This window comes from Lepus europaeus, chromosome 3 (assembly GCF_033115175.1).
Source record: "Lepus europaeus isolate LE1 chromosome 3, mLepTim1.pri, whole genome shotgun sequence".
Taxonomy (NCBI): domain Eukaryota; kingdom Metazoa; phylum Chordata; class Mammalia; order Lagomorpha; family Leporidae; genus Lepus; species Lepus europaeus.
In genome coordinates this window covers 67323793-67346456 of record NC_084829.1, presented here as the reverse complement: position 1 = coordinate 67346456, position 22664 = coordinate 67323793, and the positions used below count along the sequence as shown (strand labels likewise).

General features: G+C 39.7%; 1 protein-coding gene across 1 annotated transcript in view; it reads right to left on the bottom strand.

The window, feature by feature from the left end:
• The window catches only part of COL19A1 (collagen type XIX alpha 1 chain), a 415287-nt gene that overhangs the window by 25664 nt on the left and 366959 nt on the right, over positions 1-22664 (bottom strand). The window contains exons 42-47 of the mRNA XM_062187570.1: positions 20149-20193; positions 19986-20048; positions 15180-15215; positions 15009-15053; positions 12267-12437; positions 9762-9828 (exon numbers count right to left, since the gene is read on the bottom strand). Coding sequence (XP_062043554.1) covers positions 9762-9828; positions 12267-12437; positions 15009-15053; positions 15180-15215; positions 19986-20048; positions 20149-20193 — 427 coding nt within the window. The remainder of the gene's footprint in view (positions 1-9761; positions 9829-12266; positions 12438-15008; positions 15054-15179; positions 15216-19985; positions 20049-20148; positions 20194-22664) is intronic.

Below are 22664 nucleotides of genomic sequence, written 5' to 3'. Positions count from 1 at the left end.
CATCACATGTAAGAGTATTGTTAAATTAACAACACGAGTCACTGTGTACTAACTTCCCATGTGGGATCTCTGTTCTCAAAAGAGCTACAGTATTAACATTAATGGTGATACTTAATCCCAAAGATTTACTTCGTTCTGTTGTGTGATACTGTGCATAAGTTATAGTTATGTCTAAATGTCAAACTCCATTGCCTGTGTTTTTAGGTATTTATTTAAGGTTTAATAAGTGCCTCAAATGTAAAATCTTAGATACACGTCTCTCTGTGAAATTCCCACCTCGTATGTTTTAACATAGGGTCAGATATTTAAAGAAAGCTAAGGAGATTTCTGAGAATGGCAAAATTCTGTGGACTTTGGATTCCAAAATTTGGATTCCAAGATTTTGTGTACAGCTTTAAAGATGCCCTGATACAGACCCCATACTGAAAAGGATAGCAGCAAAAGTTGTTCCAGAGAACTGAGGAGCTTCTAACTAAAAGCTCTGGTATTGGGAACTGCTGGTGACGGGATTCTATGGAATCTGAATTCCAAAATTCGGATTCCAAACTTTTGTATGTAGCTTTAAAGAGGCCTTGATGCCGACTTTGTACTGAAAAGGGCAGCTACACAAGTTGTTATGGATTCCAGGATTTGGATTCTAAGCCTTGTGTTTGCTTAAAAGCCTCTGAGACAGACACTGTGCTGGACAGGGGAGCTGCAAAGGTGTTCCAAGAAATCAAGGAGTTTTTGACAAAAACTCCAACATTAGGAATTCCTGAACAAGCCATTCATAAGAAGATCCTCTTCAGATCAGCTTCAGCGTAAATGAAAGGGAGCTTTCCAGGTGCTCTTGAGCATGGCTACTTCTGTGAAATTAGGATTAAACTTCTACCTCTTAAGTCTTCACAAGTGAATGTGGAAGACATGCCCGACTGTTCCTATAAGCCGATCAGAAACCTTAAGTACCTCTTCAAAGCAAAAAGGCAAGTAAAGCTTTTGCCATTGTCTCCTTAAGGCAAACATGCTGTACCTGCCTTTCTTAATTATCTCTGGGAACTGTTATTGATGATAAAGCTACCTAATGATTTCCTCTATCATTATTCTCTATACTCAAGCTAAATGGGTTTATAATCTTCATAAGGGTATCCTATCACTGCCCACTACCTGGGAATCTCTAAGATATGTTGTTTCATCTAAAGGGGCACCCCACTTAAAATTGGTTTTGCTCCAGTTTTATTTATACTAATTAACAAACTTTTATGTTTCAGAACTTCTGGGAGTAACTGACCATGCAGGGGACACAGATGCTGGCAATGACTGAGACTGTTCCAGCTCAGAAATCAAATTTGTTAGATAGGATAAACAGAGATTTCCAGACCCTGGATAGGCAGGGCCTGCACTACACCCCTCATAAGCAGGAAGCAGTTATAGAAGAAATGATTCAATGTCCATGAACGCCCCTTAGGAATAAGGGGATGGAGTTTCTGAGGGGGGAATGAAGTAGGCAGGCATATAGGTTAAAATCAATTAGGTGGAGGGGGCTCCAAGATGGTGGAATAGGGAGGGAGCACACTGATAGTCTGGGAAAAGATAGTTTAATAAAAGTGGAGACTCTGTAGTTTCAGGGAAAAGTTAGGGATAAAACTGCAGAGGACACTCTTCTGGAACTAGTGGGACACAGTGGACCTACAAGGAAGGCATGGGCACCCACGGCTTGGGACCCCAGCCGCCAAGTCTACGCACCAGTGCTGGAAAGGGAGGTGAGACAAGGCAGCCTCCACTGCCGCCACTGCAGCCACCGCCGCTGCCCCCGACCCACCCTGAGATGGACAGGTGAGACACGCACGACTGAGTGGGAGAGGAAATCGAAATCAAACAAAGTGAATAGCGCCCATGGGAAGAGGGCGTGATCCAGGGGGACAAACAGAGGGACTGAACACGCCAGGATCCTTTGGTGTTTCTGCCCTCCCACCCCCAATCAGAGCTGCAGCGGGTGGAAAGCAGCCATCTTGTTTGTTTACATTCGGGTGTAAAGGAGGGCAGACTCTGCTTTTGTACTCTGAAGGAGGAAACTTCAGTGGCAGAGACCAAAGGTGGTTTGGAGCTACTCGTCACTCCTCATGCAGGGGGTGCAGTGAGGGGGCGGGGGGCAGCTGACCAACAAGGCCCAGGCACGTTAGGGCGAACAAAAGAACAGGGAAACTGGACCCAAGGGGCAGAGCTTGGCACCTCAAAGCCCTGACACGAGCCCACTCAAGTTACCAAAAAATAAATAAATAAAACATAAATAAATAAACTCTAGAAGGTAGATCTGCCTGCTTACACTGGATATTGGTACAGACCCACAGCAGCCCATAGCAGAGGGAAATCAACCTGAAAATTAAGCCAAACAGAAATGCCGAAGAACAAAGGAAAAATCCAGAATAAGAATATAGAAGAACCTATGAACTTGCCAATGGAGCAGGCTAAACCATCCATAATAGAGGTTGAAGAAGCAGAATTTGAAACCATGCCAGAAAAAGAATTCAGAAAATTAATAATCAGATTATTTAGAAATAATGAGAAACAGATTCAAGATCTGAACGAAAAGCACGCCCAAGGATTAGAAATGCTAAAGATAAGCCAGGATGAAATACTGGAAATGAAAAATTCAATTGACCATATAAAAAACACTGTGAAATCCCTCAGAAATCTAACAGATGAAATAAAAGAGCGAATATCAGAATTCAAAGACAAACTTCCAGAAATAATACAGTCAGTTCAAACACAGGAAGAAAAAATTAGAAAATTAAAAAATATGGTCAGAGACTTACAAGATTCAATCAAGCATTGTAATGTTCAGATAATAGGAGTCCCTGAGGTTGAGGAAAGAGAGAATGGATTGGAAGGCGTTTTCAATGAAATAATATCAGAAGACTTCCAACAGAGGTAAATTGATAATAACAAACAAATTCAACAAATAGTCAGGAGCCCCAACAAGGTAGACCAGAAGAGAAATTCACCGCAACACATTGTGGCAACACTCAGCTCAGTGAAACACAAAGAACAAATCCTAAAATGTGCCAGAGAGAAACGACAAATCACATTCAGGGGTAAGTTAATCAGACTCACCCCAGGCTTCTCATCACAAACACTACAGGCAAGGAGACAATGGCATGATATATATAAGACAAACAATGCCAACCTAGAATACTACACCCTGCAAAGCTATCATTTATGAATGAAGGGGAAATAAAGATCTTCCATGATAAACATAAACTGAAAGAATTTGTATCCTCGCATCCAACCCTACAACACTGGCTCAAAGACGTGCTGCACACAGAAATACAAAAACAAGAACTTCACTACAAAAAAAAGTGAATGTAGAATAAGCTACAAACAAATCTCAAAATACATAAACAGCTCGTTTCAGGAAACACGACTGGAAAAAGACAGGACTTAAAGGGAGATATAGATTCAAATACAATAGTAACAGGGGACTTCAACACCCCACTCTCACCAATGGACAGATCAACCAGACAGAAAATCAATGAGGAAACAACAGAGCTAACTGACGCTAAAGACCAAATAGACCTAGTAGATATCTTCAGAGCCTTCCACCCCACAGCCACAGAGTTCACATATTTCTCCCCAGTACATGGAACATACTTTAGGATTGACCATATGCTAGGCCATAAAGGAAGCCTCAACAAATTAAAAAAAAAAAAAAGAAACTATACCATGCAGCTTCTCAGACCATAGCACAGTGAAACTCGAAATCAACAACCCAAGAATCTCTACACCATATGCAAACACATGGAAAACGGACAACATGGTTCTGAATAAAGAGTGGGTCATCGAAGAAATCAAAAGAGAAATCAAAATATTTCTAGAAACAAATGAAAATGACAATACAACCTATCAAAACCTGTGGGATACAGCAAAAGCAGTGCTAAGAGGAAAGTTTATAGCAATTGGTGCCTATATCAAGAAACAGGAAAGGAACCAAACAAATGACCTCTCCATGCACCTTAAGGATTTAGAAAAACAGCAGCAAATCAAGCCCAAACCCAGAAGAAGGAAAGAAATACTAAAAATTAGAAGATAAATAAACAGAATTGAAACCAAAAAACAATACAAAACAAAAGAGCTGGTTCTTTGAAAAAATAAACAAAATAGACACACTATTGGCCCAACTAACCAAAAAAAGGAGAGAGAAGACCCAAATCCATAAAATCAAAGATAGTAATGGAAATATAACAACAGACACAACAGAAATAAAAAGAATCATCAGAAACCACTACAAAGAGATGTATGCTAACAAACTGGGGGACCTGGAAGAAATGGATAGATTCCTGGACACGTACAACCTTCCTAAACTGAGCCATGAAGATATAGAAAACCTAAACAGACCCATAACCATGAAAGAAATTGAATCAATAATAAACACACTACTGAAAAAGAAGAGCCCAGGACTGGATGGCTTCACTACTGAATTCTACCAGACATTTAAAGAACAACTAACTACAGTTCTTCTCAAGTTATTCAAAACAATTGAAAGGGAAGGAATCCTCCCAAATTCTTTCTATGAAGCCAGTATCACCTTAATTCCTAAGCCTGGAAAAGACACAACAGAGAAAGAAAACTACAGACCTATCTCCCTGATGAACATAGATGCAAAAATACTCAACAAAATTCTGGCAAACCGAATCCAACTGCACATCAGAAAGATCATTCACCTGGACCAAGTGGGATTTACCCCTGGTATGCAGGGATGGTTCAATATTCGAAAATCAATGTGATACATCACATTAACAAATTGAGAAACAAAAATCATGTGATTATCTCAATAGATGCAGAGAAAGCATTTGATAAAATACAACACCCTTTTATGATGAAAACTCTAAGCAAATTGGGGTTAGAAGGAACATTCCTCAACATAATTAAGGCAATTTATGATAAACCAATGGCCAGCATCATATTGAATGGGGAAAAGTTGGAGGCATTTCCATTGAAAACTGCCACCAGACAGGGATGCCCACTCTCACCATTGCTATTTAATATAGTCCTAGAAGTTTTAGCCAGAACCATCAGGCAAGAAAAAGAAATTAAGGGATACTAATGGGAAAGGAGGAAGTTAAACTATCCCTATTCGCAGATGACATGATCCTATATATAGGGGATCCAATAAATTCCTATAAGAGACTATTGGGACTCATAGAAGAGTTTGGTAAAGTAGCAGGATACAAAGTCAATGCCCAGAAATCAACAGCCTTTGTATACACAGACAATGCCATCACCGAGGAAGAACTTCTAAGATCAATCCCATTCACAATAGCCACAAAAACATTCAAGTACCTTGGGATAAATTTAATTAAGGATGTCAAAGACCTCTATGATGAAAATTACAAAACATTAAAGAAAGAAATAGAAGACACACAAAAATGGAAAAATCTGCCATGCTCATGGATTGGAAGAATCAATATCATCAAAATGTCCATTCTCCCAAAAGCAATTTACAAGTTCAATGCAATACCAATAAAAATACCAAATTCATTCTTCGAAGACCTAGAAAAAAATGATGCTGAAATTCATATGGAGAAACAGGAGACAGCAAATAGCTAAAGCAATCCTTTACAGTAAAAAAGCTGGAGGCATCACAATTCCAGACTTCAAGACATACTGCAGGGCAGTTATAATCATAACAGCCTGGTACTGGTACAAAAACAGATGGATAGACCAATGAAACAGAATAGAAACACTGGAAATCAATCCAAACATCTATAACCAACTCATATTCAACAAAGGACCTAAAACCAACCCCTGGAACAAGGTCAGCCTCTTCAACAAATGGTGCTGGGAAAACTGGGTGTCCACATGCAGTCGAAGTATGAAGCAAGACCCCTACCTTACACCTTATACAAAAACCCACTCAACATGGATCAAAGAATTAGAGATATGCCTCGACACCGTGAAATTAATTGAGAGCATAGGGGAAACCCTTCAAGACACTGAAACAGGCAAAGAATTCCTGGAGAAGACCCCAGGGGCATAGGTAATCAAAGATAAAATAAACAAATGGGATTATCTCAAATTGAAAAGTTTCTTTACAGCAAAGAAACAGTCAGGAAAGTGAATAGGCAACCGACAGAATGGGAGACACTATTTGCAAACTACACAACTGATAAAGAATTAACAACTAGAATCTATAAAATGATAAAGAAACCCAATAAAAAGATGGGCCAAGGACCTTAACAGACATTTTTCAAAAGAGGAAATCCAAATGGCCGACAGATGAAAAAATGTTCAAGATCCCTAGCCATCAGGGAAATGCAAATCAAAACCACAATGAGGTTTCAACTTACCCCAGTTAGAATGGCTTACATACAGAAATCCACTAACAATAGATGCTGGCGAGGATGTGGGGAAAAAGGGATACTAATCCACTGTTGGTGGGAATGCAAACTGGTAAAGTCACTATGGAAGACAGTTTGGAGATACCTCAGGAATCTGAATATAGCCCTACCACATGACCCAGCCATCCCACTCCTTGGAATTTACCCAAAGGGAATTAAATGGGAAAAAAAAAAGAGATGTTTGCACCTCTCTGTTTATTGCAGCTCAATTCACAATAGCTAAGACATGGAATCAACCTAAATGCCCATCAACGGAAGATGGATGAAGAAATTATGGGATATGTACTCTACAGAACACTATACAGCAGTAAAAAACAATGAAATTTGGTCATTTGCATCAAAATGGTGGAATCTGGAAAATATCATGTGAGTGAAATAAGCCAGTTCAAAAGGGAAAAATATCATATGTTCTCCCTGATCGATGACAATTAACCAAGCACCTAAAAGGAAACCCGTTGAAGTGAAATGGACACTATGAGAAACAATGATGTGATCAGCCCTTGTCTTGACTGTTGAGGAACAACTTACTATTCTATTCCTTTTAGTATGTTTTTTGTCATTTTTTTTTGGTCCTACTTAATACCACTCGTTGAACTCTGTAATTAATACACAATTATTCTTAGGCGTTTAAAATTAACAGAAAAGTGATCTCTGTTAAATATAAGAGTGGGAATAAGAGAGTGAGGAGATATATAGGTCGGCACATGCTCACTCGGACTTACCTCTAATGGTAGAGCTAGAAATGTGCCAGGGGATTCCAATTCAATCTTATCAAGGAGGCATGTACTAGTGCCATCTCACTTATTAAAGTGATAAGTTTAAGTACATAATTTATCAAAAATGATAGGGTAAGTGTCGAAGAGATTTCACAAATAAGACCAGTGTCTATAAATAATGAAGGCTAGAATTAAAAGGGAGAGAATGATCCTGCGGGGGAAGCAGGACACACAGCAGACTCATAGAATGGCAAAGGCCCTAAACAGCCCTCCTGCCTCAGAAGCAACACTTGGGGCAGTTGGATAGGGCTAAAAGGCCCATGAGAGTCTCATAGGCATAGAAAGCCAAGACGCTGTGGCAAAAACAACCTGAATGAAAGATCTCAGTGAACAAGATTCCAGCAGAAAGAACGGGCCATCAAAGAAGGAGGCACCTTTCTCTGAAGGGAGGAAGGAACCTCCACTGAGATATGGCCTTGACTAAATAAGTTCAGAGTTGGTGAACTCAAGGGGCTTCCATAGCCTCGACAGCTCATGGCAAGAGCCTCGGGTGATTACTGACGTCATAAATAAGAGTGTCAATTGTTAAATCAACAATGGGAGTCACTGTGCAGATGCTCCCCATGCAGGATCTCTGTCCTTAATGTGTTTATTATGAGAGTTAACAATAAAACTACTAGTCGAACAGGATTCTATATCTTGTGTGGTTGTTTGGGTGCAGTCTGTTGAAACCTTTGCTTAGTATATACTAAGTTGATCTTCTGTATATAAAGATAATTGAAAATGAAACGTGATGAAGAGTAGGATGGGAGAGGAAGTGGGAGATGGGATGGCTGTGGGTGGGAGGGAGGTTATGGGGGAAAAGCCACAACAATGCAAAAGTTGCACTTTGTAAATTTACATTTTTTAAATAAAAAAAATAAAGGCTATGAAAGTTAAAAAAAATCGATTAGGTTTGTGAGCGGGAAGACCATGCCTTCACCATGCCCCTGTGTCACTTCATGCCCCTACCTGGCCACACCTGAGTGCCCACCAGCCAATCAGGTTAATTAACCACTCCCCTTTGGAAGTGGGTTAAAAGCCTGGGACACAGTTTGGCCTTCTCTTCTTTGCTCTGGCCTCTTGCCAGGAGTGGGGCTTGCTGTAGCCCTGTCCCTCCAGGGCGTGTAGCCTTCAGGCCACCAGCCCTAGGCTTCCTGGCCTAGATGCTCCTCCACATGGCTGGTTCCTGGTGCTCGGTATGAACCCAGAACCTAGATTTACCTCTCTCTCTTAGATAAAGCTCTCACTCTCCTATGATTTCTCTCATTGAATAAAAGCCTAAAATGTAAAAAAAAAAAAAAAAAAAAAAAAAAAAAAAAAAAAAAAAGTGGGCTGAAGGAATCCAATGTCATTTAGTAGAAAGGCAGAGTCCTGACTCTTGACTTTTTAATTCAACATTTCTATCAAAAACTAGAATGATGACATGCTTAGAAAATTTAGACATGACACAAAGTTAGGAAGGCCAGGCAACCTGCTCTCCCAGAGACAGTATTAGAAAAGATGTTTCCAAACTGCAACAATGCATGAACACAGATCAGTTGACATTTAATAAGAATATAAGAACACACACTTAGATTTTAAAAATAAACACACTGTCCACACATAATGGGAAATACTTAATTTTAAAAAACAGGTATAAAGAATATCAGGGTGGCTAGTTATTTGAAAATTTGAAATTAATTAACAGTATGATATTGTTGCTAAAAAGAAAGCAATGCTATCTTAATTTGAATTATTGAAGTGTCTAGGGAAGAGGTCAGAAAACTGTTCTCTGTAAAGGGCCAGATGATAAATATTTCAATCTTCATGTGCTACTATGGTCTCTGTTCCAGTTACTGAATTCTGCTCCTGAAAGCAGCCAAAGAAAATACATAAAGGAACAGGCTGGTTGTGCTCCAGTAATACTTCATTTACAAAGACAAATTTGAATTTCAGATCATCTTCACACAACAAGAAATATTTTTGTTTTGATTTTTAAAAATCATTTGAAAGTGTGAAGCTTTCCCCATGTCATGAAATTGTCAAAACCACTCTCAGCCAGAAATAAATAAATAAATGGCAGGAATATTTGGCTGACAGGTCTAGATCAAAAGATGCTGTAATTGCCCTTGGTATAAAGATCTCTGGGTGAATGAGATTACGTCAGTAACCACCCGAGGCTCTTGCCATGAGCTGTCGAGGCTATGGAAGCCCCTTGAGTTCACCAACTCTGAACTTGTTTAGTCAAGGCCATATCTCAGTGGAGGTTCCTCATTCATGTATAAATTAAGCATTTCCCAATGGTGGCAATGGCAGAGGAGCTAGACCTGTTGACTCCACAGAGGAGGGAAATAAGGAGTAGTAAAATGGATATTAAAAAAAATACTCAAAGGGCTATCATGTGCATAGAGAATACATTGCTCATATTGTTTTCCATTTCAGGAATGATGACAGGAAGTTACAAGGAGGCAAATTCAACAATGCAAGGAAGAGCTTTCTGTTGAACACAGCATTCCCGTCATAAAATGGATTGCCTCTCAATGCTGTTGTTGCCTAGCCCCCTTTCAAGAGTGCAATTGAAGGGATTCCCACAGTGGACAGGCAGTGGGAATTAGTGAGAAATTCAGAAATGTTATTAAGCAAACCTAACCTTCAAAAATTCTTAGGACCTCTTGATTAATATACTTCTTTATTTCTTCAAATGAAACTGCATCAGCCTAAAGAAGGGAAAAATATTCCATTAAAATAAAGTATAGCACAAATGAATAAAGAATAGAAATACACTTCTATAGATACATTAAGGAACATGCTTTTGGCAGTTGACTATATAGGGCAATAAAAATCTTGTTTTGATTAAATTCTGGGAATAAGTTGAAGTGCATTAATGCTTTATAAGTTGTGGACTGGCATTATAACCAAAGACATCTACATATTTACTATTACATGGAGAGACATGGATTCACATTTCCTATCACTTAATTTTACTGAGTTAAAGAACTTGAACCGAATTATCATGATGTTAGTATCTCAGCTACAACTTAATTTTTAACCAATCATTGAACATTGGCAAAATCAATACCTAACTGATATTACATATCTTCAAAGGAAGTGAACCTAGAAGATAACTTCAAGAATGCTGGATTGTTCCTTAAAATGTTTTTAACTAAGGTTTGCCCATTTCAGGGTACATTTTATTCTGTAATTTACACTTTCCAAATATACGTGTAGTAAGCAATTTTCTTAAGAGAAAATGCTCAAGAGACCAGGTAAAAGTAGGTAAATGAATCAGTTGAATTTTTAACCCCTTAACAAACAAATCTGCATGTATTTCACAATCTAACATTTATAATTGTAATTCTCTACTATTGTATTTTCACATTTTTTAAAAGGGAGCTGTTATTTCTCATGATGCTCAGGATTCCAAGCTATTTCATTACTGTTCCTTGCATCTGATGGTTATTATCTGGTAGTACACGTTTGGTAATAACAAGAATGCAATGAAGATTAGAGGTTATTACAAAGGGAATTGTCCCCATTACCAAACATCCCCTTTGAGAAATGTACATGAACAAAGACTATAATGAGATATGGTTAGATATGAGACTCTGAAAGTCTATAGAAAATCACCATGCAATGTGATTTTCAGACTGGAATGTGACCTGAACTCTTTTCTATAATTAGATGGTGCAAGTTCATCTATAAAAGTTTCTGTCTTGGTACACTGCCCATCATTCTTCACTGCAAATTCCTCTATCCCCATTCTGGGCCTGGGTGTGTAATAACAATATTGTGGGTTTTCAGCACACAAGGGTGCTAATTCGGTTTTAACAATAAACTCATTTGGAACTCAAGCAAAACAAAACAGAACAAAACAAAAACAAATTAGATTATGTGAAAGGATCATAAAGTGATGATTTCTGTTGGACAGTTTCAAGAATGCTCTATTTCATTATCTCATTTTCACCATAGAAGGGACAATGAACTTGAATGAATGCACCTACTATCAATTACTCACAAAGCATAGAGAGTTCAAGGTACACAAGTTTGATTCAAGTGGAGTTTAGGGAGGGTGGGTAAAAATAAAGGAGTGTGAAAATTGTGGGAATGCTCAGTTTTGCTTTGTATCTAGTATAGGCCTATTATGTAAGGAAAGTATGGTTTTAACGCCCCCAGTTCATTCCAGGACACTTCTTCCTGACATGGATATTTTAATATTAAATATCTCTGTTGAATGGACACTCATTACTCCTTCATGAAGACATTAATACATATACAGGTTTCCTTAATTAAACAATGTTTCTTGCCCTGAAACCTGAATGGTTTCCATTTCAAAGCGCTGCTTGGGCCTGATTTGTTTTTCTGACATTCAGCAAAATGAGTCCTAATACAAAACAGACAAATGTGGTTTCTGCCTAGTATCAGGAGACATTATAGATAGCATTTTAAAAGCATGATTCGGGAGCAGGCACTTGGCCTAGCACTTAAGCTATTGGCCCTGATGCTCACATCCATATCAAAGTGCCTGGGTTTGCATTCCAGCTCTGCTCCGATTCTAGTTTCCTGCTAATGCCCATCTTGGGAGGCAGCAGTAATGGTACAAGTAATTGGAGCTTGCCACCCATGTGGTCAATCTGGATTGAGCTCCCAGCTATAAGCTTCAATCCAGCTTAGCCTTGGCTTCTGTGGGTATGAGAACGAACCAATAGATAGGATCTCTCCTTGTCTCTCAATCTCTTTGTTTTCATCTCAAATAATAAATAAGTAAATATATTTTAAAATAGCTGAATTTTTTTTTTTTAAAGCCATGGTTTTGAAGTCAGCCACCTCTGAGTCTGACCCACATAACAACTCTGTGACCTTGGGCAAGTCAATTCTCAGGTTTCTGCGTTTGTAAAAGTGGAATGGGAAGAACACCTTTCTTTCTAGTTTGATTGTGAGGAGCAAATAAGGTAATGCGTACTAAATGGTAAGCAGAGGATCTGGCATATACTTGACAGCTATCTCCACCCTCAGAGACTAGTTTAGGTTTGTCTTATGTATTTAAAACATATTATCATCGCTTTTTAAAATGTAAAATTTAAAACATTTTATCATTGCTTTCAAAACATAAAATGGTCAATACTACACAACCCCCGAAGTACCCAGAACCACTTACCGGAGTGCAAGGTACACCTGGTGAGCCTGGAGGGCCTTGTTGGCCAGGGGAGCCCATGGAACCCTTGCTTCCAGGTGGTCCCACAGGACCTACGGCCCCCTTCATGCCTGTAAGGCCTGGTTTCCCCCGTTCACCTTGTGGGCCTCTGTCTCCTGGAATTCCCTGATCACCCTATTGAGGGGAAAAAATGATCTTTACTAGAATGACACCAGTTGTGGTTAAGAGCAAAGGTTCCATAGTCATACTAGATTTATTAGCTGTGGCTTCTTGGATAAGGGACTTAAACTATCTCTGGCCTAGCTTCCTTACCTATGAAATAGGCATATTAATAGTACCTACTAAGTAGGGTGTTGTTGAGAAATAAATGACTTAACCTAAGTAAAGTGCTTCAACAATATCTAGCACATAGGGAGCATTCAATATATAAATGTTAGTGACAATGCTAGTTGTACTCTGTCTACGATAATATGGTGGCCCTTTTGAAAGTTGACACCAGCTGTCACTTCAGGTCTGGATCTCTTTGTAGTAATAAAGGAAGATTGCCAAGAGGATCTCACCATGGAGTTTTCACTTAGAAAAACTCAAGGACACTCAGAACCTCTCCTAAATCATGTGCTTCCCTCCTCTTCTTTCTACTGTTTGTATGGTCTTTAGTAGACTATTTTGGTTTGTGCTTATGTCTTATGTGTGCTCACGTTTTACATGTGTGTGCAGGTATGTGCTCACTGTGTCTTAAATTTATACAACTTATGATGGTGAGAAAGGAGAGTCTTTGAAAAGTTCAAAGCAGGTAGCTAAGGAGGAGGGTTCCCACTCAACAGCAGAGGTGATGTATTAGAATTTGTTGAGTAAGATGTCATAACAAAATAGGAATAAGACTATATTAGCTATGTCTAAATCTGATATGTGGTTTCTTTAATGTTGTCTTTTATCCTTCCATGTATCTAATACTGTATGTTTGTGCAAGAAATGATGGGGAGGAGAGAAAGAAATAGAGGATGGGTGTGGTGCCATGGTGCAGTAGGTTAATCCTCCACCTGCTTTGCTGGCATCCCATATGGGCATTGGTTCTAGTCCCGGCTACTCCTCTTCTGATCCAGCTCTCTGCTCTTGCCTGGGAAAGCAGTGGAAGCTGGCCCAAGTGCTTGGGCCCCTGCACCCACATGAGAGACCTGGAAGAAGCTCCTGGCTCCTGGCTTTGGATCGGCACAGCTCTGGCCATTGAGGCCATATGGGGAGTGAACCAGCGGAAGGAAGACCTTTCTCTCTGTCTCTCTCTCTCACTGTCTGTAACTATACCTCTCAAATAAATAAATAAAAGCTTTTAAAAAAATAGAGGACAGGCCCTGCATGGTAGGTGTTTCAGACATAGATTTTCAAACATTCAGTTACAAAACCCAGGAGGTGATGCTCACATCAAATACAAAGGAATTGTGCTTAAGGCTGTCCTGCATTTCACTATTATTCTTTCACTTGTGACTATTCTGAAAAAACAAAAACAAAATTCTTTTTCTCTTGCTTTAGAAAATAATGAAAATAAGTGAACAATTGCCAAAATCTATGTGATCATGGAGTGCAAAGATATATAGAAAGAAGCCATGTAGAAAGAAAAAAAAAGCAGATGAATCTAACATTAACACTACTCTCTTAGCTACAGAATCGCATCTGCACACAGGCCTATCAACCAAGTCCACATTTGGAGAGATTTCTGAGAGAACTGAAAAAAAAATAGGACACTTTAGTCAGTGATTGGCACTCTGCAATCTCTAACATGTTAAAATTCTTTCATAAGTTAGGTACAGAGATGTTAACTTTTATGATGCTTATTAATATGCAAATTGGGAGAAGATTAATGTCTCAGAAAAAGGGGGCTAGGTAAGTGAAATAAGGCATATCCCTAGAGTAGAATAACAGGTAGCCATTAAAAAGCAGATGAAGATCTGTATCTACTGACAAAGGAAAGGTAGTTATTGTGTTTTGTTAGGGGAAAATCACTTACATAGCAGTGTGAATCCATTTTTTTAGAACAGCATATATATTTACTTATATTGATACATATAAATAGAGGTGTATATCATGTACAAGAGTAAGAGAGGTGGAAATATGTCTGATATCAATGGTGTTTATCTTTATGTAAGGGGACAAGGTAAATTTTTTCTTTCTTTTATATTATTTGTATTTCCTTTAGCTATCATGGATTACTTGTATAGTAACAAATAAAAACTAGTAAGCCAGACACCAGTATGCAAATGTACATGTGCCTACCATCACACCCAACAGCAACCCTAAATAGAATTATAGTAAGCATTGATGCTTGAGTAACCTTTGCTATGGAGTGACATTAGTTCTACTAGAAAAAAGATATTAAAGAAAATAACAGGAAGTAACAATATCAGCAACCCAGTTTACACAAATGTATACCACCTAATTGGCATTACTAGTAACTTCACTATATATGAGGGCTTCAAAAAGTTCATGGAAATTTTGTAAACCAGATCAGCAGGGTAGACTTAGCTGTGTGCAAATGCAACCATGTAGGTGTACCTGCCAGAAGATCTGCTTCTGTGTCCTTTAATTGTCACATTTTCTGCCTAGTAAGAGATCTTGGGTCACATACAAGCTAGTCTTCTTTTTACACATTGAGAAATTTTCAGGAACCTACATACATAATTGTATAGCCCAAATGAAGAGACAGATGTAATAGACAGACTTGAATAGCAATCATAATAGTAATATACGTACACGTTCTCCTTTGGGGCCTCTATCTCCAGGCTTACCCATGATGCCCTGAAAAACAGATGTCGTGCTAAAAATTACTGTCTGCCAAAGATTTTTCATCAATCTTGTTGATATAAATGTTGGTAAGTATTCTGGATGCAATACAATTTTTATTTTAAATGGTATTTTCCATACCTGAGCACCTGGTAATCCATCTTTTCCATTTATTCCCTATAAAGATAAAAATTGATTAATATTTCTAAATCTGCATTAACTGATACGATTAAACACAATGAAAGAATAAGGTTTCAAGGACAGTTCCTTAGTCATACTTTTTAAAACTAGATTTACTTATTTATTGAAAGTCAGAATGATGGGTGGTGGTGGTGGGTAGGGAGAGAGCCTCCATCTATTGGTTTACTTTCCAAATGGCTGCAGCAGCTAAGGCTGGGTCAGGTTGAAGCCAGGAGCCAGGACCTCCATCTGGGTCTCTCACATGAATGGCAGAGACTCAAGAACTTGGTCCATCATCTTTGCTTCCCAGGTACATTAGCTGGGAGCTGGATTGGAAGCTAACTAGTTGGAACTTAAAAACCGACACTCCAATATGAGATGTGGGTATTCCAAGTGGCAGCTTAATCCATTATGTCACAACACCTGCCCCTCCTTAATCAAATTTCTGTTGAGATCTTGGTGAGCTAATTTGGTAATAGACAACAAAATCAGTAGAATCAGCCCTGAATTCAAATTCTGACTCTGGGGGCACAGTGGTTCAGATGCTGCTTGGAATGCCTGCATCCTATATCAGAGTGCCAAGGTTCAAGTCCAGGCTGTGCTCCTGATTCCAGCTTCCTGCTACTGTGCCTCCTGAGAGGCAGCAGGGAGGGCTCAAGTAGTTGCATCCCTGTCACCCATGCAGGAGATCCATATCGAGTTCATGGCCCCTGGATTTTACCTGGTCTTGCCCTGGCTGAACCAATGGATGAGAGATCTCCTTGTCTATCTCTGGTTTAAAAAAACAAACAAACAAACAAAACTTCCGTCATTTAGTGGCTTCATTAACTTGCTTGGACAATTTCCTTAACCACTATTAATATTAACTTAAGGTAAGGATTAAATAAAATAACATGGAAAATGTACAGCACATTTTGAATAGTCAACAAAATTTATTTTATTTACTTATTTTCCTCTTAGGTATTTCCCGAGGCAATAGAAGGTATCCCATGACACTAGCTTGCTGGGGTATGGAATTTTTGTTACCTTCTAATGAGAAATTTTCCAGCACAAAAAGTCATTCTCAGTAAATGATCTCAGTTACAGCTGGGAAAATTTGATAACATGGCCAGAGCATGGACCTACTATGAAATAAACTGTCAGCTGGAGAACAACTGTTATATTTTGGTTGAAAATAGGAAAGGAAAGCAAGAAATCTGTAATCATGGCTTTTGAGAGTATTAAATAGGGAGTTTTTATTAGAAAACTAGAAGCTTCTTGAACTTTAAAAGGCAGTTATGGAATTGGTAATAAAGCTGAGTCCTGTCTGGAGATTTATAAGACGGGGAGAACTACTGGCTAGGAGATATAAGAAGGAAAAGGACTTGGGGTCAAACCAAATACCTAGGGCCCAAAGTTTTTGAGATGTGATTTGCAGAGGGAGATCAAGGTGAGAAATATGATTTCTTAGCTAGCAGGCAATTGCACGGACTTGCTCCTCTGAAAAGCCGAGGAGACTTTTATTGTGCTGGAATGGATTCTGTGAGAATGGAATTGCAGACAACTGCATGTTTTTGTTGCTGTAAATTACAGTGAAATCTGTCACAACTGATAACCCAACCTTAGTCCCCCAACCTCTCTGAAGCATCCTGGGAATTATTTAGAATACTTTAAGAACGTGTGATCTGAAGTGTACAGTTCAAAGTATTTATTACATCCAGGAACACAAGCAACAAGAGACAAGCTGATTAAGGACAGGATGTGAAAGAAGCAACTGTGTTCCTGGAATAAAAAATTAATCCAGTATAAAAATGTAATTCACATTTTTAGTAACAATGTAAGGAAAGGAATAACCCTATAATCCATTTTTTTTCTTTTTCTTCTCTAGTAATATATCAAAGACTTTTATGGGTGTTTGTATATGAGGGGGGAGGTGGTGGGAGTCTTGCTTTCTAAAATTTTTTAATTTTTAAAAAGGTTTTATCTTATTTATTTGAAAGGCAGAGTGACAAAGGAGAGGGAGAGAGACGAGGAAGAAGGAGAGGAAGGGATAGGGAGAAGGAGAAGGGGAGAGAGATATAGCGTGAGAGAGAGGGGGAGGGAGAGAGGGAGAGAGAGATATTTCATCTGATGATTCATTCCCCAATTGGCTGAAATGTATCATTACAAGGTCATCCTACTGTATTTCCTCAATTGATTCTTTTTTTATTCTCTCCAAAAGTATACTTTCACACCTTTCCCTGTCTTCAGATATACAGTATCACCTTCCTGCTCTCCATGCTTAGCTGACCTCGATTCTTCTTTAACTGATAAAATAAACAGGAGGCAACCCCTACTGTCCCTTCAGCAGATTTAATGACCTACATGTGTTGGTACCCCAACTTATACACCGCCTTGCATTTAAGAAGAATGACTTGCTCCTATTCCTCCTTAGAACCAATTTCCACTGATGAATAGAATACCAGTCCTCACCATCTGCTTAATCTTCATTTCCTTGTATCACCAAATTTTCCTCTTCCAATGGGATTATTCTAATCAGGAAACTACAGTGTTATAATTTTTGCCATGAATAACCTCCATAGTGTAAATACAGTGGAGAATTACCAGTTCATGCTACTCATCTGTGGTTGATCCCTCCTTTCTCTTAAACTCTTAGTTCACTTGTTGTCTAGGAAATCTCACCTACCTGTTTTTCTTCAATTATCTCATTAGCTGTAGTTTCTAGTCTTCTCTGCTAGATCCTCTTCCTAACATTTGAAGTAGTCTCCTCCCTTTCTCTCACACTGACTTCATTTCATCCAGACTCAGGTTTAAATACCAAAATCAATCTCTCTAAATCTGGCCTGTCTATTAATCCTGGGCAAGTATACCCACCACATACTTTGTACTTCCACTTGGATGGCTACTAGTACTTCAATCTCATGGAGAACTCTTGGGTTTCCCTCCCAATCCCACCTATATTCAGTCTTCACAATTTCACCCAGTAGCACCTCTCTCTTGTGGTTGCTCAGACTCCAAGCCACGACTTTGATTTGCCTCTTTGGCTTACACTTCCATCTAGCCTAGCCACAAGTCTTCTTGGTGCTTGCTTCAATGTACATGCTAAATTACCATCCTTGTGATCTGCATATTCTCAGCACTGTTTTTCATGGAGTTTATGGCAATGCTTCCTCACTGTTCCACCTGCTTCTATCCTGCTTCTTAAAGCCAACTCGCTACTAAATAGTCAAAGGGAACCTTAAAATGTAGTCTGATAATTTTTATTCCCTGCCACAAAAGCTCTAGTTTCTATTATATTTCAAATGAAATCCAAACTCCATTCCCTTAGGAGCTCCTTGTGGTCCAGACTCTGCCTGCTTCTCCCTTAGTGTCTTCCCTTTTGTTCTTTTGCTTAGTTCATTCTTGATTTCATTCCTTTTTCTGTTCCTTGACCTCACTGGGCTCATTGCTGTACTCGCTATTTCTTTTTCCAGATATTGTATTCTCCTCAACCTTCCCATGGCTTGATGTTTTTACTTCATAGAAATTTCTGCTCAAGTATCGGGTAGTCTCTGACCATCTAGATTAGATGATACTGTACTTAGACCTACCTAGAACTTCTACCTGAAATTGTGTGTATCTATTTGTTTGGCATCTGTGTTCCTAAATGACAGTACAAACCTTATGAATTGTTAGCAACCAGAATAGTGCTTAGCATTTATTAGGTACTCAGGAAAGGTTTGTTGAGTGAACAAATTGGTTTTTGTACAGTCCCCTGGGCACTCACCAGCAGACTTCTACAAAATGGCTTAGAGGGGTTGGATGGGAAGTTGGTAAGGGGAGCCAAAAAGGGGGCAGGGAATGAAACTACTATTTATCAAGTAATCCCCATGACCAGGCAATGGAAATGTTTTCTGTATGCCACGTCAGTTGAGTGACTTATAAAAGACTCTGCATCATAGTGTAGACCTAGATCTCCCTTACTCTAAGATGCATATACCTTCAGTTTTTTCCCCCATGTTGCCTTCTCTGAGGAGATGGTGGCCCAAGAATGCACCAGCCCTGAAGGCTCACAATGCATTGAGCTGTCTCATGAGCTCTGTGCTGCTTGTTCATCTTCAGTCTTTGTCTCTACCTAAACATCCCATAGCAAATAAAGAAGTAAAGGGAGCAGCCGCCTTCCTGAAAAAATAAATCTGAGTGTGGACAATGTCTTATTCATCTTCATACCCCCTTCCCCAAGGGCCCAGAACATCTTCAGCCAACAGCAGAGACTAGATGAATAAATGTGGAACTGAATTAGGGGTGATAGTTACAATGTCACATCAATACTATATATCAGTAGCCAAGAGTTCCTTTAGGACACAAGGGAATGATACAGTCAGTAGCAGTGATTTATGAAAGTGTAAGAACAAGGCCCATTTCTAAAGAGGCGGAGTTTGAGAAAATAGCTTCACTTCAGCTTAACGTATAGGTATTATATCTGTAAGCTTAGGTTCCTTTTATATTTTAGGATGTGACTGGTCATGTAATGTTTTAACTCTGCTTAGAACATTAAACATAGGAATTTTCTGGCCCTTGAAACAAAAATCTCATCTTCTTCACCATTGTTTAAGATATAAAGATATCACATAGATCTAGGAAACACGGAGAGAACATCCCCTGCCTGCACCCCCAATTGTATTTCTGAACCCTGCTCTTACTTCCCTGGAAGCTGCTTATTCAAATCAGACTTTGAATAAAGGTGAAGAGGGTAACGCTTAGACCATTTCTCAAAGTGGCAAATTTGAAATAGTAAATGATTCTTACTGGCTTTCCTGAGGGTCCTTCTGGTCCAGGGAAACCTATATCTCCAACAGGTCCTCTTTCACCCTATAAACACATTCATAGGGAAAAAAATTCCAAGAAATTCTTTAAAACTGTAGCCAAATATAGCAATGTGCAACTGTTATAAAATAAAGTGGCCACTCACCGGTTCCCCTGGAACTCCTGGAGGCCCTGGGACACCAGGTTTTCCCTGTGGGTCAAGCAGAAATGTTAGGAACCCAATTCCTGAATGATGGTATTTGTATGCCTTGACACATACCTAATTTGCAGGTGGTATGGTACAGATGGAGTGCAAGTTAGTGTGGATAATGGAAGGGTGGGAGGGGAGAATATTTTTGAAAATATTAAACCAACAGATCTTCATTTTTGGGACCCATTTTTTTCTTTTTTACTTCAGCAGGAGGAAGAGCATACAGGGTAAAAGAAGTCTTTCTTAGGCTTTGAGTTGTACAAGAGGGTTTTTAAGCTTATTGCAGGATGGCATGAAGAAAAACACCTGACTTGAGATTCTGAGTTCTGTTGAAATGGAGAGGAGAAGATAGGTTTGTTCCAACACTCCAAGGCTTGGATTGAGAACCCACAGGAAGGCTGGTGGGGATGATCCAGCAGAGGCTGGATGTGGGGAAGCCTGAAGGGGTCCAGACCGAGTGGACAGCGTGGCTTTGGAGAAGGAGCCACCTGCTCACATTCAAGAAAGACACACTACAATGTGTGGATGTAGAAGTGGGGCTGACTCTGGAGAAATGCCAGTAGGTTTTGGGAGAATATGAAAATGAACAGGTATTTCCCTTCTTGCTGTTTGGAATTTTGGGAGGACTCCCTCTGGTGGGAACAGATATGGCACAGTGGTGCAGCTGGGTAGACATAGGATCTGAAAGGGCATCCCTGGGTCTCCACAGTCAGTGTGGGCAAGAAGGAGCCTCTGTGGGTCTGAGTGGAATGTTATGCTGGCGCTGAGATGGCCAACATCCACAAGAGTCCTGGTGTGTAATAGGGGTTGTGAATACACTGGCCTTATACCTGAGAGAAGGCCTCAGGATGCTGATGGAAGCTATCCCAAGGATCAGATGGGACCAGCAGAGAGCTCAGAGAACAGAATGGAGAACATGCTGACTGAAGGCCCTACCCACTGCCAACACTTTGAGATACTTCTCCTTTATGCCCACATACGACCTGAGAGAAAAGAAGCTCCAGAGAAATCCCTGGTAGCTCTGTACCTACTCCCAGAGGTCAGACAGGTCTGTTCCAGGAAGGGCATGATTGGGTCCCCTTGGTACTCAATCGAGTGACCATAATGTATCTGCATGAACAGGCCCTGCATACCTTCAAGTAGAAGAATAATCTTAACACTTTTTTACTGTGGTAAAATATCCATAACCTTTGTACTGTTTAACCATCTTTAAGGATGCAATTCAGTAGCACTAATCACATTTATACTTGTCATGTAACCATCAGCACTATATGTTATTTCTGAGGCAGAAGAAGTTACAGGACTAAAAAGTGAGGGTGTATTTTTAAGTGCACAGTTGCATGTTTGCAGTATGTAAAACGTTTACCCATTCTTATTTCTGTAATTGTCAGTTATGTGGAAACTGCTTTTTTAAGTAAATGTCAGGAAGTGGCAGGCTAGCCCCTTATTTCAATTACGTTGCATCCTTTAGAGATATCTGTGGAATTCCTCTTTGGATTGCCTTTCTTGAGTCTGGTGCATATAGTTAAAAGACTTTCAATGGGGCCCAATATTTTTTCTTTGAAGAAAACTTCATTTAGTGTAAAAAGCAAAAAGTAATTTGTAGTCACAGCTGGGGGAAATTAAACTTCCATTATATGACATAGAAACAAGAATGGGATGTGCAAATAAGTGGGACATTCTGAAGGCAATTCCAGAAACAAAGTTCCATACAGGTGCTAGGACTGGTGGGTGGTAGATGGAGTGGTGAGAGAATGGGATTGAGGGTGTGGTGAAACTTCATGTAATAAAAAAAAATTATGGAGTGATTTCTAAGGAAAATATATCCATGTTAGTTTTTTAAATTTTTTTTTATTTTGACAGAGTTATAGACAGTGAGAGAGAGAGAGAGACAGAGAGAAAGGTCTTCCATCCATTGGTTCAGTCCCCAAATGCCAGAAAGCAGGTGCTTCTTCCTGGTCTCCCACGTGGGTGCAGGAGCCCAAGCACTTGCACCATCCTCCACTGCCCTCCTGGGCCACAGCAGAGAGCTGGACCGGAAGAGGAGCAACCAGGACTAGAACCCAGCACCCATATAGGCAGCCAGCGCCGCAGGTGGAGGATTAACCAAGTGAGCCACAGCGCCGGCCCCCATGTTACTTTTTTAAAAAGATTTATTTATGTATTTGAAAGGCAGAGTTACAGAGCGAGAGCAAGAGAGTAAGTGAGAGAGAGAGAGAGAGAGAGATCCTTCATCTGGTGGTTCACTCCCCAGACAGCCACTGCTGAAGCTGGGCTGATCTGAAGCTAGGAGCCAGAGTCCTTCTCTGGGTCTCCCATGTGGGTGCAGGGGCCCAAGCACTTGGGCCATCCTCTGCTGCCTCCCCAGATCCATTAGCAGGGAGCTGGATCAAAAGTGGAGCAGCCGGGACTCAAACTGGCACCCATATGTATGCCAGCACCAGAGGTGGAGGCTTAACCTACTCACTGTG